The sequence below is a fragment of the Ranitomeya imitator genome, chromosome 7 (assembly GCF_032444005.1).
Source record: "Ranitomeya imitator isolate aRanImi1 chromosome 7, aRanImi1.pri, whole genome shotgun sequence".
Taxonomy (NCBI): domain Eukaryota; kingdom Metazoa; phylum Chordata; class Amphibia; order Anura; family Dendrobatidae; genus Ranitomeya; species Ranitomeya imitator.
The window spans coordinates 85,084,172-85,100,434 of record NC_091288.1 but is presented as its reverse complement, the minus strand read 5'-3'; the positions used below and the strand labels follow the sequence as shown (position 1 = coordinate 85,100,434).

Below are 16,263 nucleotides of genomic sequence, written 5' to 3'. Positions count from 1 at the left end.
CTGCCATCTGTTCAAGTGTTTCATGCTCAGGCTCACATATTGTAGTGTGTGGCGTGAGGGATGGGGCACATATTTTTACGGCTCAATGGCTGAGGGAGGCCTGCAGGTGCCATCGCCTGTATTGTGTCAGGTGATGGGGTGAGAAAGAAGTGAAGGGAGACAGGTGTGTGTATGAATGGCCGAGTATCATCTTCTTGAAAATGTGGACACAACATCACAATGGTGATTTTCAACGCAGTAACTTTGTTTTAATCAATGTCTTCTACATTGTCTAACTCTTATAGTGGAAAGATGATACATGTGGTAAAAAATGTGGAGAACAGTCACATCTGTTAGCTGAATGTGAAGCGAGAGCTTCAGCTTATTCCAGTAAATCCCAGTACTGCAAAACCATGAGACATTTTTTTTTTCAATGTTTTAAATGGAAGCTCTAGTAAAAGAAAAAACAGAGCCGTTCATCCACATTTATCAATGTCCACATCATTTCTGGGGCATTCTACTCCAGAATAGTGTTTAGTCCGCCATGTGACTTTTTTTTTTTACCAAGTGTAGCTGGCCTAAGCCATTTGTGCCATGCACATAATTTTGTAAAAGTGAAGTAAAAAACGTACTTGCTGCTTTGCCTCAGAGTTTTTTAGTTTAAAACTACCGTAAATTAACACAAAGCACATTAAGATGTATGGATGACAAATTCAGTAAAGATGTCCGTCAGTCACCTACGTATTCTGTGTTTTTTACAGGTAGAAAATATACCCATTGTGCCTATTCACATATGTTTTTTCCAGCCCAAAAGGTCCACAAAAAAAAATCATAGAGTCGTGTCTGTTTTAAATTTGAGAGAAAAAAAATTTACAAATACGAGTCTATAGGTCTGTGAAAAATCACTAACAGCGCACATCGCTATCTGTGTGTTTTCTGTGTTGGAATATTGCTTATTATTGCATATATTGCATGAACTACTGTTTAATAGTGTTAGGTTGAACAATTTATAAATGTTCACTTAGTTGCCTACTCCTGGCCTAATGGATATTCATCAGGTGTGCACTAAAGAAATAACATATGACACAGTCAGATGTAAATTCTCCTTGATCAATCTATGGCTCAGCTCCAAGGGGCTTTTATTTAGTCAGGACACAGATTTATATAACCCCTGTAATGGGGGCTCGGTTAGCTTTAAAATGGGAGTGATCGGATGCATTCCATTGGTTAGTGGGTTGGGCAATGAGCAAGTCCATGGGAGGATCCATGAGGTCATCAGGGTGGGTTGTCCATGAGGTCATCAAGGTGGGTGTCACTGTGGGTGGATCCATGAGGTCATCAGGGTGGGCGTCATCTTGGATACAAGCACATGGCTCTGATACAGGAAATGGCTGCCATCTTTAGTGTCTCACTTTGATCTGAGAAAGCTTATGTAAGGTTAAACAATACACGTTATGGGTTGCTTCTCTCAATCTCTTATGTCTTGAGGTTAATTAAGTATTTGATCTTATGGCTCTCCTCAACAATAGTGCATGAGTTTCTGACTTCAGCAGTAGTGTTATATTGCCAATAATACATTGCTAAAAAAACAAAAAAAACAAACAGGAAATTCCTTCTCACTGTGTGTATGGCTGTAGCACATTTTACTTTCGCTTTGCAAACTGACAAAGAAGATGCGAAGATCCTATGCTATAAGAAATATCAGTTGTAAGCTGTGTTATCTTTGTTCCTGAATAAATATATATTCACAGTTGAATGGCTGGTCAGTACAGAAGTTATTCCGCTGCTAACAGTCTGTGATTAAAGGCAAACTATCAGCAGGTTTCACAAGGCTGGGTTCACATTGCGTTAAGTGCAGTCCGCTGACGGCATCCGTTACATAGCGGCACTAACGCTATGTAACGGATGCGTTAGCGCACCCATTGACTGCCATTATGTAGCGCATCGCTAACACATGTCATAATCGGCATGCGTTAGTGATGTGCCGTCATTCTGTGACGGACCCTCGGACGCAGTCTGCAGCGTTTTTGGGTCAGTCACTGCTAACACAGATAGAGCATCTGCGCTAGCGCGATTGCATAAACGCGATCTTTTTCGGCACTTGCGTTAACGCAGTCCGTTAGCGTATGCGCTGAATGGACTGCACTTAACGCAAAATGAACCTAGCCTAAGGGTATGTGCACACGATCAGGAATGGCTGTGTTTGTTCAGGATTTGACGCAGGTGAAATCTGTATCTGAGGTCACCTGCACTTTTGATGCATTTTTCCGCATGTGTTTTTGATGCATTTTTTCACTGAACGGCTTATGGGAAGGAAAAAAAAGTTATTTCCTGTTTGCAGATTTATTGGGGTATGTTCACACAGTCAGTAAACGCTGCAGGTTGGACGCTACATACATCTGCAGCATCAAACCTGCAGCTTCCAGCTGTTCAGCATAGTTGATGGGATTTCAAGAAATCTCATACCCACTATGCGTGTACCGATGCCAGTGGCTAACCCGCAGAGACGGACATGCGGCGCGTCTTTCCAGACCACAGCATGTCAATTTATGTAGCGGAAACGCTCAGTCTCTGCTGCGTAAATTACCCATAGACTTTCATTAGATGCATTAAAACAGAAACACATGGGCCATGCACACAGTAAACAAGCCTGTAGGGATATTGTTCACTCCACCAGAAGACTGAAACCACACAAAAAAAGGAACAGTAAAACCAAAAAATACTCTGTTGCAAAAAAATAACAGTAAACAGCAAGTGCTAATAAAAGGATGGAAAAACACAGGGTATTTGGTTAATACGTGTTTTGCAAAAAATGTATATTAAGCCGCTCTACCAAATGTCAAGGTATACCCGTATTAGAGCAGTCCTGAATAATGTATGTAATCCTTATGTGATGTATTTAAAAATCTTGGTCATATGTATAGTACCTTTATGAGCAGGATTCAGAAAGGTAATGTCCAATGTGGACACGCAACATAGAACGGCTTTTATGAGCACTTGTTTAGGATTGACCACAGGTTCTCAATGGAGAGAACTGGGAGTTTTCTGCCCATGTACCTTAATGTCAATGTTTTGTTCACCGAGCCACTTAGATATATACAGTGGGGCAAAAAAGTATTTAGTCAGTCAGCAATAGTGCAAGTTCCACCACTTAAAAAGATGAGGGGCGTCTGTAATTTACATCATAGGTAGACCTCAACTATGGGAGACAAACTGAGAAAAAAAAATCCAGAAAATCACATTGTCTGTTTTTTTAACAATTTATTTGCATATTATGGTGGAAAATAAGTATTTGGTCAGAAACAAAATTTCATCTCAATACTTTGTAATATATCCTTTGTTGGCAATGACAGAGGTCAAACGTTTTCTGTAAGTCTTCACAAGGTTGCCACACACTGTTGTTGGTATGTTGGCCCATTCCTCCATGCAGATCTCCTCTAGAGCAGTGATGATTTTGGCTTTTCGCTTGGCAACACGGACTTTCAACTCCCTCCAAAGGTTTTCTATAGGGTTGAGATCTGGAGACTGGCTAGGCCACTCCAGGACCTTGAAATGCTTCTTACGAAGCCACTCCTTCGTTGCCCTGGCGGTGTGCTTTGGATCATTGTCATGTTGAAAGACCCAGCCACCTTTCATCTTCAATGCCCTTGCTGATGGAAGGAGGTTTGCACTCAAAATCTCATGATACATGGCCCCATTCATTCTTTCATGTACCCGGATCAGTCGTCCTGGCCCCTTTGCAGAGAAACAGCCCCAAAGCATGATGTTTCCACCACCATGCTTTACAGTAGGTATGGGGTTTGATGGATGCAACTCAGTATTCTTTTTCCTCCAAACACGACAAGTTGTGTTTCTACCAAACAGTTCCAGTTTGGTTTCATCAGACCATAGGACATTCTCCCAAAACTCCTCTGGATCATCCAAATGCTCTCTAGCAAACTTCAGACGGGCCCGGACATGTACTGGCTTAAGCAGTGGGACACGTCTGGCACTGCAGGATCTGCGTCCATGGTGGCGTAGTGTGTTACTTATGGTAGGCCTTGTTACATTGGTCCCAGCTCTCTGCAGTTCATTCACTAGGTCCCCCCGCGTGGTTCTGGGATTTTTGCTCACCGTTCTTGTGATCATTCTGACCCCACGGGGTGGGATTTTGCGTGGAGCCCCAGATCGAGGGAGATTATCAGTGGTCTTGTATGTCTTCCATTTTCTAATTATTGCTCCCACTGTTGATTTCTTCACTCCAAGCTGGTTGGCTATTGCAGATTCAGTCTTCCCAGCCTGGTGCAGGGCTACAATTTTGTTTCTGGTGTCTTTGACAGCTCTTTGGTCTTCACCATAGTGGAGTTTGGAGTCAGACTGTTTGAGGGTGTGCACAGGTGTCTTTTTATACTGATAACAAGTTTAAACAGGTGCCATTACTACAGGTAATGAGTGGAGGAAAGAGTAGACTCTTAAAGAAGAAGTTACAGGTCTGTGAGAGCCAGAAATCTTGATTGTTTGTTTCTGACCAAATACTTATTTTCCACCATAATATGCAAATAAATTGTTAAAAAAACAGACAATGTGATTTTCTGGATTTTTTGTTCTCAGTTTGTCTCCCATAGTTGAGGTCTACCTATGATGTAAATTACAGACGCCTCTCATCTTTTTAAGTGGTGGAACTTGCACTATTGCTGACTGACTAAATACTTTTTTGCCCCACTGTATCTTTTGCCTTGTTAGGCTACATTTTCACAATGAGTTTCTGGTGAGTTTTTGATGCTGCAGCACTTGTGCACCATTTCTGCACCTATTATTTAAATTAGGTTATTTGTGGTTTTTCATTGTATTTTTATGTACTTTTTTTAACATGCATTTCTATTGCGTTTTTGACTGTTTTTTGTTTCTTATTTGTGAGACATGCATTAAATAAAGCTACTTTGCTTTCTATACTTCTTGGCTATTGGCTGTGACAAAACGTTATTGACATACTTATGTAAGCAGTTGAACTATATGCAACAGCGGAGACACACTCTACCGTATATACTCGAGTATAAGCCGACCCGAGTATAAGCCAAGACCACTAACTTTGCCACAAAAAAACTGGGAAAACGTAATGACTTGGGTATAAGGGTACCTTTACACTATACGATTTACCAACGATTACGACCAGCGATACGACCTGGCCGTGATCGTTGGTAAGTCGTTGTGTGGTCGCTGGAGAGCTGTCACACAGACAGCTCTCCAGCGACCAACGATGCCGAGGTCCCCGGGTAACCAGGGTAAACATCGGGTTACTAAGCGCAGGGCCGTGCTTAGTAACCCGATGTTTACCCTGGTTACCAGCGTAAAAAAAACAAACACTACATACTTACATTCCGGTGTCTGTCCCTTGCCGTCTGCTTCCCGCACTGACTGACTGCCGGCCGTAAAGTGAAAGCAGAGCACAGTGCGCTGTGCTGTGCTTTCACTTTACGGCCGGCAGTCAGTCAGTGCGGGAAGCAGACGGCAAGGGACCTGACGGACACCGGAATGTAAGTATGTACTGTTTTTTTTTTTTTTACATTTACGATGGTAACCAGGATAAACATCGGGTTACTAAGCGCGGCCCTGATTATCCCTATAAGGCCACGTTTACAAGTTCAGTATTTGCTCAGCATTTTACCTCAGTATTTGTGAGCCAAAATCAGGGGAAAAGTATAATATTGTTTTTTAAAATGCTTCAATAAATTTTGGATATTTTACTTACACTGGATGGACGTGCTGGATATTCCCTTTTCCTTTCTTCTACTTCAGCTGAAATCACCAGAAGGTACTGCACCCACCAGTTACATTCATTTGCAATGGCTTACAGATGCATATCTCGGCGTGTCAAGCTCCTAACTTTTCCTCTCCCCCCCTCCTCTTTTCTTGAATGTATAAGAGAAACACGTCACCACTTCTGTATTCATCACCCACTCCAGGCGTCGGCTTACAAATACTGAGGTAAATACTGACCAAATACTGAATGTGTCCTGATCCAGAAAGTTATTTACTATTTTTTGTGGTCTGACTAACATTTATCTCAAGTCTGCTTTACATCAGCACCATCTGTAAAATGATCTTTTATATTGTTAGAATTCTAGACGCTTAAAAATTGTAGCAGTATTTTTTAATTTTTCAAGAAAATGTAAAAATTTATTTTTTAGGGACCTATTCTGTTTAGAAGTGACTTTGGGGAACCTTTATATTGGAAAACCCAGTAAAATGATACCACTTTAAAAACAGTACCCCTCAACATAGTCAAAACTGCTGTCGAGCAATTTATTAACCCTTCAGCTGCTTTTCAGGAATTAGTGCCAAGTGGCATGACAGGAAAGAAAAATGTTATTTTACCACCTAAATGTTGCTAACTTCTAATTAGGCCGCTATAGCCGACAGATAAGGCTGTTATTTGACCATGCTTTGCCAAGGCTATCATCAGGACCACACATTCATGATATCTGTGTTGGCTGAAGATGTTAAAGAAGGGGCCTTCACACTCTATTAGCCACTACAGTCACTATTGACAGCAGCATCTAGTGGGTTAAACGACCATGGTAACTGATGCCACTAGGTGACAACTATACTGTACAGCTGATAGCTGAAGCATTTTCATCCATTGGGGGATGCTATTCACTTATATCTCAGGTCAGTTTTAAGTTGCTAACTAAGAGGTTAAGACTGTATCGTAAATCCTCGAAAAGCAGGTAGCCAATATAAGGCTGGGGTCCCACTAGCATATCACATCGGATAAAATATGCTAATGACATTCTTGTGAGGGTGAGCCGAGTGTTAAGGCCCCTTCACATTAAGCGACGCTGCAGCGATACCGACAACGATCCGGATCGCTGCAGCGTCGCTGTTTGGTCGCTGGAGAGCTGTCACACAGACCGCTCTCCAGCGACCAACGATGCCGGTAACCAGGGTAAACATCGGGTAACTAAGCGCGGCCCTGCGCTTAGTTACCCGATGTTTACCCTGGTTACCATGCTAAAAGTAAAAAAAAACAAACACTAGATACTTACCTACAGCTGTCTGTCCTCCAGCGCTGCGCTCTGCTTCTCTGCTCTCCTCCTGTACTGTCTGGGAGCCGGAAAGCAGAGCGGTGACGTCACCGCTCTGCTTTCCGGCTCACAGCCAGTACAGGAGGAGTGCAGAGCACAGCGCTGGAGGACAGACAGCGGTAGGTAAGTATCTAGTGTTTGTTTTTTTTCACTTTTAGCATGGTAACCAGGGTAAACATCGGGTTACTAAGCGCGGCCCTGCGCTTAATTACCCGATGTTTACCCTGGTTACCAGTGAAGACATCGCTGGATCGGTGTCACACACGCCGATCCAGCGATGTCAGCAGGAGTCCAGCGACGAAATAAAGTTCTGGACTTTATTCAGCGACCAACGATCTCCCAGCAGGGGCCTGATCGTTGGTCGCTGTCACACATAATGATTTCATTAACAATATCGTTGCTACGTCACAAATAGCAACGATATCGTTAACAATATCGTTATGTGTGAAGGTACCTTTAGTGCTCTGTGCTTCAATCTTCTTGCATGACAGGATCAGAGCACAGCTGCAGAGGAGACAGAGAAAGTAATTTCTCCATCTCCTCTACTGCCGGCGTCGGTGGGAACAGCACTGCACTCAGGTGATATCCGAGTGCAGTGTGATGTTTCACACGCACCCATAGACTTATATGGGTGAGTGCTATCCGAATTCAGCATGTCCAATCTCGATCCGATAGGAGCAAGAAAAAAGACGCCATTGCCAACAGAATAATAGGATTAAATTGGTACGAATGCAATTTTTAATCGGATTGTATTCGTCCGATTTAATTGCAAGTGGGAGCGAGCCCTAAGTCTAAATATATTAGAGAAGACTATTGCAGAGCATTTCCTAATGTACGAGCATTGGAGTTACACAGTTGCTTGAAGTAATAGTAATCCTGCTATCTGCCTTTACATATTTTATACCTTTCGTTTTTCATGCATATGGTAATTCAATACCTTGGCTTACCTTTCCCAGACACTTCCAAATGATTGCTTCCCGCTTAATGTGAGCCATTCTAAAAACACATGAGAAATAGATACATGAAAATCAATTGAAGTAACACAAGTAATTTAAATAGATATAATTATGGATCCTTTAAGAGAAAGGGTTTTTACATCTTAAACTAATGACATCTACAGCTCTGGCAAAAATTAAGAGACCACCACATCAAAACCCTGTCATGGGCAGCCCAATCTCCAGACCTGAACCCCATTGAAAACCTCTGGAATGTAATTAAGAGGATGATGGATAGTCACAAGCCATCAAATATAGAAGAACTGCTTAAATTTGTGCGCCAGAAGCAGCGTGAAAGACTGATGGAAAGCATGCCAAGACACATGAAAGCTGTGATTAAAAATATTGATTTCTGAACTCTTCCTGAGTTAAAACATTAGTATTGTTGTTTCTAAATGATTATCAACTTGTTTTCTTTGCATTATTTGAGGTCTGAAAGCACTGTTTTTTGTAATTTTGACCATTTCTCCTTTTCAGAAAAAAATACAAAATGTATTGCTTGGAAATTTGGAGACATGTTGTCAGAAGTTTATAGAATAAAAGAACAAATTACATTTTACTCAAAAATATACCTATAAAGAGAAAAATCAGACAAACTGAACATTTTGCAGTGGTCTCTTAATTTTTGCCAAAGCTGTGTATATAAAGGTACTTAATGCTGTTTTGTTGTTCTAGAAAAATCCACAGATGTAATGGTATGCTAATGAGTCAGAAGTACAGTGGGTTGGACATTGCACTCACGGTTCTCCTGCCTCTCTGCCTATTCCTCACCCGCTGCCTGACTATTGTCTCTAGGTCATTCAAGTTTCATAGACCGGTCAGTCATAGACAGGAAGCAGGTAGCGGGCGGGAAATGGCAGAGGTTCTAAAACAGCTAAACGGATTTCTACAAGAAAGATGAGGATTTACTCACCATTAAAGATTAACTGTCTTAATTTTTTTTTCCGTAAATCAATAAAAATAACCAACTTTGTAATATATCTTATCAGAGAAATCTGCTGCTTTCTCCTCCATGACTGATCATTCATTCTCAAAATTCTCAATTCACAGATCAAATCTGCATTCCGTGAAGATTATTACATTATTGCGATAGAAGGGGGCAGTTGCAAGATTCAATGTATCGGGAAGAGAGGAAAAGGGAGGCGCTTTAGGCAGAGCCCAGTATTTGGTCAGTATTTTACATCAGTATTTGTAAGCCAAAACCAGGAGTGGGTGATAAATACAGAAGTGGTGACGTGCTTCTATTATAATTTTCCTCTTCTTGTTCCACTCCCGGTTTTGGCTTACACATACCGAGGTAAAATACTGACCAAATACTGAATGTGTCCATAAGATGAGGTTCAAAGAAGACAGATTTACACTACATACTGCAGTACTGTGGTATTTATTTATTTTACTCACTTATATAGCGCTATAATATTCCGCAGCACTTTACAGACATTATCATCGCTGTCCCCAATGGGGCTACAATCTAAATTCCCTATCAGTATGTCTTTGGAGTGTGGGTGGAAACAGGAGAACGCGGAGGAAACCCACACAAACACGGGGAGAACATACAAACTCCTTGCAGATGATGTCCTTGATGAGATTTGGTCCTAGGCCCCCAGTGCTGCAAAGCAACAGTGCTAGCCACTGAGCCACCCTGCTGCCCATGGTATTACCGTATTTGCAGGTCCCAGTACCCTGATGGGACTAAAAAAATAAAGTAAAACATAATAAATGAATAAATACATAAATATATATATTCTCAAGATAAATTAAAAAACCCATAACAGTTCAAATCCACCCTTTTCTCCCATTGAAAATAAAGAAATAAAAAAATGAAATAAACATATTTGTTATTGACGCGTTAAGTCAGCTATATAAGAATATAAAGTGAATAACCCTGATCGGTAAACGTAAAAATGCAACACCCGCTAGGGCCGTGGGGTACTTTGAACCGGGTCGGACGGTTCTTAAAGGGGTGATCACGGCAGCAAGGACCCGATCTGTGGCCCTGGACGCGCAATAAAAGGGATGAGGGAAATGTTTGTAGGGGATTATTCATGACGCCACCTGTGATGTTCGGCTAGAGATGGCCGACTCTGCTTAAAGGGACCGCTAGGGCCAGTGGTGTTGCAGCTGAGATGGTTTAACTCCCCACAGGTGGAGCAGGGCCCCAGGGCTAGCAAAACAGTCTATGAGGGGTTGTGGATGTTGGGGTGCAAGATTAATTGGAGGACATAGGGACTGTAGTTTCTTTACCTTTAATTGTTGGTGCAGTCTGGAGCACAGGTAACAGGTGGTATTAGAGATTCGGGCAGCATGGAAGCAGTTCAAAATTCCCCTAGCCAGGTGGGGTTGGAAGCCTCCCTACTGCGCTGCTCTTTGGGTTCCTGATGCTTGTAGTTCTCCTCAAGTCCCTTTTCTCAGTCTGTCCACTTAGTGAAACGCTACCCGCATGGCAGGTGGCTTGAGCCTTTTCCAGGTGTCATTCCCTGTGGTGACTCCAGGCTCTGGCATGCGGCTGTGCCTTCGGGTGTCAGTTGTGGCCAGGAGACCTGCAATCTCCTGTCATCCAGATTTGGTTGTGGGGCTTGTAGTTCCCACACAACAACGGACTCCGGTGTCCGCTCTGTTGCGCTCAATCCTGTGGTGAGATCAGTCTCAATTCCACTGCTAGGCTCTCCTCACATGCTTCCTCTCCCTTCACTGTCTCACACTGAACTCACTAACCCCGCCTCCAGGCCAGAACTTATAGGGAAGCTACCCTGAAACTGGGTTTAGAGCTTCCCCTTCTGGTCTGGAGTCAGGAAAGATGTTGTATGCCAGTGTACCTGCTAAGGGAATTCCTTCTTGCTTCCAAGCATGGCATCACCCCTTGTGAGGGAGGCAATGTCACTGTGGCAACCAGACTCCTGGGGTGCCACAGTAACACCCAAAATAAAATCAAAATGCCAGAAATGTGTTTTTTTGGTAACTTATCTTTGTAAAAAACATGTAATAAAAAACAGATAAAAATTTTGTATGTAGCGAAAGATGGTATGAATAAAACAGTTAGCCCGTCATGCAAAAAACAAGCCCTCACCCAGCTCAATTGATGGAAAAATCAAAATGTCTCTGCATATAGTGACACAAAACTCTGTGTTCAACTGTATATGTGTATGAAGGACACACAGTGGAAGGTGAGACCCCTCCTCCCAGGACAGCTCCATAAATTTAAGACAGTCCGGCTGGATCAGGGACAGTTGGGAGGCATGATATTCATGTAGTGCTTGTGAGACCAGCACTATATAGGAAGCAGTAGCTCACATTGTTTTGGGCAGCTTATTTGCATTCACTATTATTATATTGGGGCATGATCACAGAATCATCAAAGGTTTTGTCATCAACATGGTGGCAAAAAAACATGTTAAAAAAAAGACATATATTAACTGCCAAAGAGTGGAGAAGAATAAAAAATAAGCGACCAGGAAGCCATTATCCTCCAGTGCTGTCATATTCCAGAACTGCAACCTCCCTGACGCACCCAGACGTACGAGGTGTTCAGTGCTTATAGACATGGCCGAGGTAAGGAGGCTGAAATCCAACCACCACTGACCAAGACCCAGAAGGTGAAATGTCAAGACTGGGCCAAGAAATATCTGAAGACAGATTTTTCATAGGTTTTATGGACTGATGAGATGACTGTGACTCTTGATGGACCAGTTGGATGGGTCTGTGGCTGGATCCAGTAATGGGCACAGACTTCCACTTCGAATCAAACATCAGTAAGGTGGAGGTGGAGTACTGCTATGGGCTGACAGTATTAACAATGAGCTAATTGGACTTTTTCAAGTAAACGATGGACTCAGAATCAACTACCTACCCTCAACCTACTGCTAGTTCTTAGAAGATACTTTCTTCAAGCAGTGGTACAGAAAAAATTCTACATCTTACAAGAAAACCTTGATTGTTATGCAAGGACAATGCTCAATCGCAGCATTGAAGTCTGCACTGCTTGGCTGCCAGGGAAAGCCTTAAAGATGAAAGAATAATGACATAGTCCCTTTCTGACCTCACCCCATGCATTACAAAGGGAGAAAATTCATAACAGATTTATTTGTTCACTACATGCAGAGAGGGGTTTCAAGTTTTGAAAAGCCAATGCAGATATATTGTAGTATAAACTATCAGATTTTTAGGACAGGAGCCATTGTTCTGAATTCCATAGTACAGTTTTGTAAAGCGTTGCTACTTTTTCCAATAAATAAAGCCCCTACAACTACTGAAATCAATAAGACACAGTTCACATTGCCATTTTTGGCAATATTTGAGGGTTTTAGTAGCAAGATTGGCACAAACTATAGAAATATATTTTGCTGCCACAAAATCAAAACCTTGACAGCATACTGACTGATTCTATTATGCATGTCAATGGGGTCCACTAGGATTCATTAGTTTTCTTCTACAAATAGATCCAGCAAAAATGTCATGGCTCTGCTATCAACTGGATTTATCCAAGCCCCCCGTTAAGTACTTCCTATACACTATACACTATGAGTTTAAAAAAATAAATAGAATAAAATATCAAACATGTTCATGAATAAGTAAATGCCATTTTATTTTGTCTTTGCTTATACTCTACTACTTTGCATTTCACTTGAAGCTCACACTGGAGCCCTTGAATTGTTTCTGTATTCCCCCAAACTAAAATATTAATATTATTTTATATAGAACTGCAGACAAATACTGATGTGCTGTTATTTAATATTGCCATGGGGTCTGGTGGTAGATGGTATCTTTAAGGAGCAACAAGCTTGTGGGAAAAATTCCTTCTCTCTTTCTAATCTTTTGCCTCCTTGATGTTTGCAGATTGTTTTATTAACAAGTGCCGCATTCAATACAAAGTATTGCCCAAAAGTGAACTGAAGCAACTGGAAAACTATCAAAGCAGTGGAAAGCATACATAATTCATAGGGACCCTCTAATCTCGTCAGGGTAGAAAGAAATGAAAACAATTTGAATAGAATGCGCTGAAAGTGACCTGATCGTTGTATGCGATACTGAATACTTCTATATATTCTCTCCATGAGACACATCAGAACAACTAGATGTGATGTAAAGAGCAGGCAGGTGGTAAAGTTTAGTATAAAGAGGTACCTTGAGAGCTTGTTCAGCTACTTCTTCCTACAGATAATACATGGGGATGCAATGTGCAAGGAAATACAAGATGAGGAAGTCTCCGAATGATTATCAAAATAGTGTTGGTGCATGGTTCTGGTCAATCTCATGACTGATTGATCAATGTTACATTGTGGGAGGCTTCAATTGTGCTCACATTTATGTTTGACCCCATATTTGAGACGCTGTATGGGGCTTCTTTCTGAAACCCTGAAAAATGGGATTTGGACACAACTCCCAATGGAGCCCTAAGGGAGCAATTCAATATGAAGGCTCATTGAGACAGCAGTGATTTTTCATCATTGTTTGTATGCCAAAACCAGGAGCGTCTCCAAAACACAGAACTGGTGTCAAGCTTCCAAATATAGTTTCTGTATATTCCACTCCTGGTTTTGGCATTTTGGCATACAAACACTGATGAAAAATCAATGACGTCTGAATCTGCCCTGATGCAGTCACTTTGTACTATGTATAGCCTCCATTCTGGAGATATCAATCTTTTATGTTATATTCACACATCCATGTGAAATCTCCATGTGTTGACCAATTTTTTTTATTGTATGACACATGGACCCTTAAGCTATGTCCACACGTTCAGGATTTCTCACAGAAAATTCCTGAGAAAAACCTGAAATTTTCTGCAAGAAATCCGAAAGAAATCTGCATGCGTTTTTGGTGCGTTTTTGATGCGTTTTTTTCCGGACATTTCCCAATGCATTTTGTAGTGGGAAATCCGCAAAAAAACCGCAAAATTAATGAACATGCTGCGTTTTTTACCGCAATGCGATTTTTTTCGTGGAAATGCGGAATTCATTCTAAATGATGGGATGCTTATTGTATGCTGTTTCTTTGCGGTTTTATAGCGTTTTTATCGGGAAAAACAGCAACATGTGCACACAGCCTTAGAGTTTCATGGATCTGTTCTCACATTGGTGAAAGTCATGGATCCGAGTGTGAGATTCGGGAGACTAAGGACATGTCCTATTCTGATTGGATTTTGAGGATCAGAATAGGACATAGTCAATGGCCCCATGTGCTGTCTCATGAAAATATTGGATGGTAAACCAAAACTTCACACGGATGTGTGAATGTAGCATTAGGCAGACACGAGAGCATGGCAGACCGCGCTTTTGTGTTGCTTTTAAACAGACTGACAGAGTGCACAGTGTTTCTGTTTGTATCATTATAGTGCATGGCTTCATCAGCGGTTCAGTCCCAAACTCTTCTTCCTGGACTCGAGAGGGAAGCCCCTGATGGAGTCTCGAACGTAGGGTCAAACATATACTCAGTGTAAGCAATATAGGAGTACTTCAAGTACTTTTGATCTACATTTTAACTGGGGGAGAAGACAAGTCTAACTGTTGAAAAAAGCCTTAGACATATAACTTCTCAGAGCTGCAGAATATGGTAACCCAAGCGAAATTAGTTGGCACTAGGATCAATACACAGATATACAGTATTTGAACATTTTACTGCAGCATAAGGAATAACTTATAATTTGTAAATGGCCCAAACATTTTTTATATTTAATTTTCATTGGAGAGGAAGAGTTTCTTTAAAAATATTTCTTGCACGGCCAAGTTCAGGAGAGAACAACTGTCTATAGCTTTCCCACAGATATTGTTATGGTTGTGAGAACGTTTTATATTACTGCCTTGGTATGTGTTTATTCAATTACTTTTAATATTTGCAACTTCTTTGAAGACTTCCAGAAGCGTAAATGTGGGGACTACATTTTTCTTTCATATTAGTTTTCATAATTTTTCCCTTGCTCATTTTGTGCAAGGGACAAACAGCACGGTGGCGCAGTGGTTAGCACCGAAATCTTGCAGCGTTGGAGTCCTGGGTACAAATCACACCAAGGACAACATCTGCTTGGAGTTTGCATGTTCTCCCCGTGATTGCTTGGGTTTCCTCCCAAACTCCAAAGACATACTGATAGGGAATTTAGATTGTGAGCTCCAATGGGGACAGTGATGACAGCGCTCTGGAAATTAATGGCGCCATATAAGCAAGTAAAATAAATGAATAGGCCACATTGCTGATACAGAGTCAGACTAGGGGTTGCTTGTGTAAAAATGAATAAGCAATCCTACCACCCCATCTCCATCTGGTCATATGCTCCTCCAACAGCAGCCATTTTCTGGCGGACAGGAGAGCTGTGCAGTCTGCAAGGAAGACAGCACTAACACCTTAAACTGTCAGCCTCTTTGACATATTATATTCGCATGAATCTACTACCTTGTTTCACTAAAGATACCTTCACACTGACCAACTTCACAATGAAATCGCTAGCGATCCGTGACGTTGCAGCGTCCTGGATAGCGATATCGTTGTGTTTGACACGCAGCAGCGATCTGGATCCTGCTGTGACATCGTTGGTCGGAGCAGAAAGTCCAGAACTTTATTTCGTCGCTGGATCACCCGCTGACATCGCTGAATGGGCGTGTGTGACGCCGATTTAGCGATGTCTTCACTGGTAACCAGGGTAAACATCGGGTTACTAAGCGCAGGGCCGTGCTTAGTAACCCGATGTTTACCCTGGTTACCAGTGTAAATGTAAAAAAAAAAACACTTCATACTTACATTCCGGTGTCTGTCGCGTCCCTCGGCGTTCTGCTTCCCTGCACTGTTAGCGCCGGCCAGCCGTAAAGCAGATTACAGCGGTGACGTCACCGCTGTGCTTTACGGCCAGCCGGCGCTCACAGTCAGTGCAGGAAAGCACAGCGCCGGGGGACAGACACCGGAATGTAAGTATGTAGTGTTTGTTTTTTTTACATTAGCACTGGTAAGCAGGATAAACATCGGGTTACTAAGCGCGGCCCTGCGCTTAGTAACCCGATGTTTACCCTGGTTACCAGGGGACTTCGCATAGTTGGTCGCTGGAGAGCTGTCTGTGTGACAGCTCTCCAGCGACCACACAGCGACGCTGCAGCGATCGGGATCGTTGTCTACATCGCTGCAGCGTCGCTAAATGTGATGGTACCTTTCGTATGCGTCTAGTTAGGAATCACTGTAATAAACCTTAAAGATCCGTTTACATGGACCAACCGGCTGCACAATACAATCCAACCGCCATTTAA

At 42.1% G+C, this 16,263-nt stretch overlaps 1 protein-coding gene across 3 annotated transcripts in view; it reads right to left on the bottom strand.

Moving 5' to 3' along the window:
- The window catches only part of CDK15 (cyclin dependent kinase 15), a 265,773-nt gene that overhangs the window by 90,026 nt on the left and 159,484 nt on the right, over positions 1-16,263 (bottom strand). For all 3 annotated transcript variants that reach the window (XM_069733568.1, XM_069733566.1, XM_069733567.1), the window contains one exon: positions 7,991-8,039. In XM_069733568.1, the coding sequence (XP_069589669.1) occupies positions 7,991-8,039 (49 nt within the window). The remainder of the gene's footprint in view (positions 1-7,990; positions 8,040-16,263) is intronic.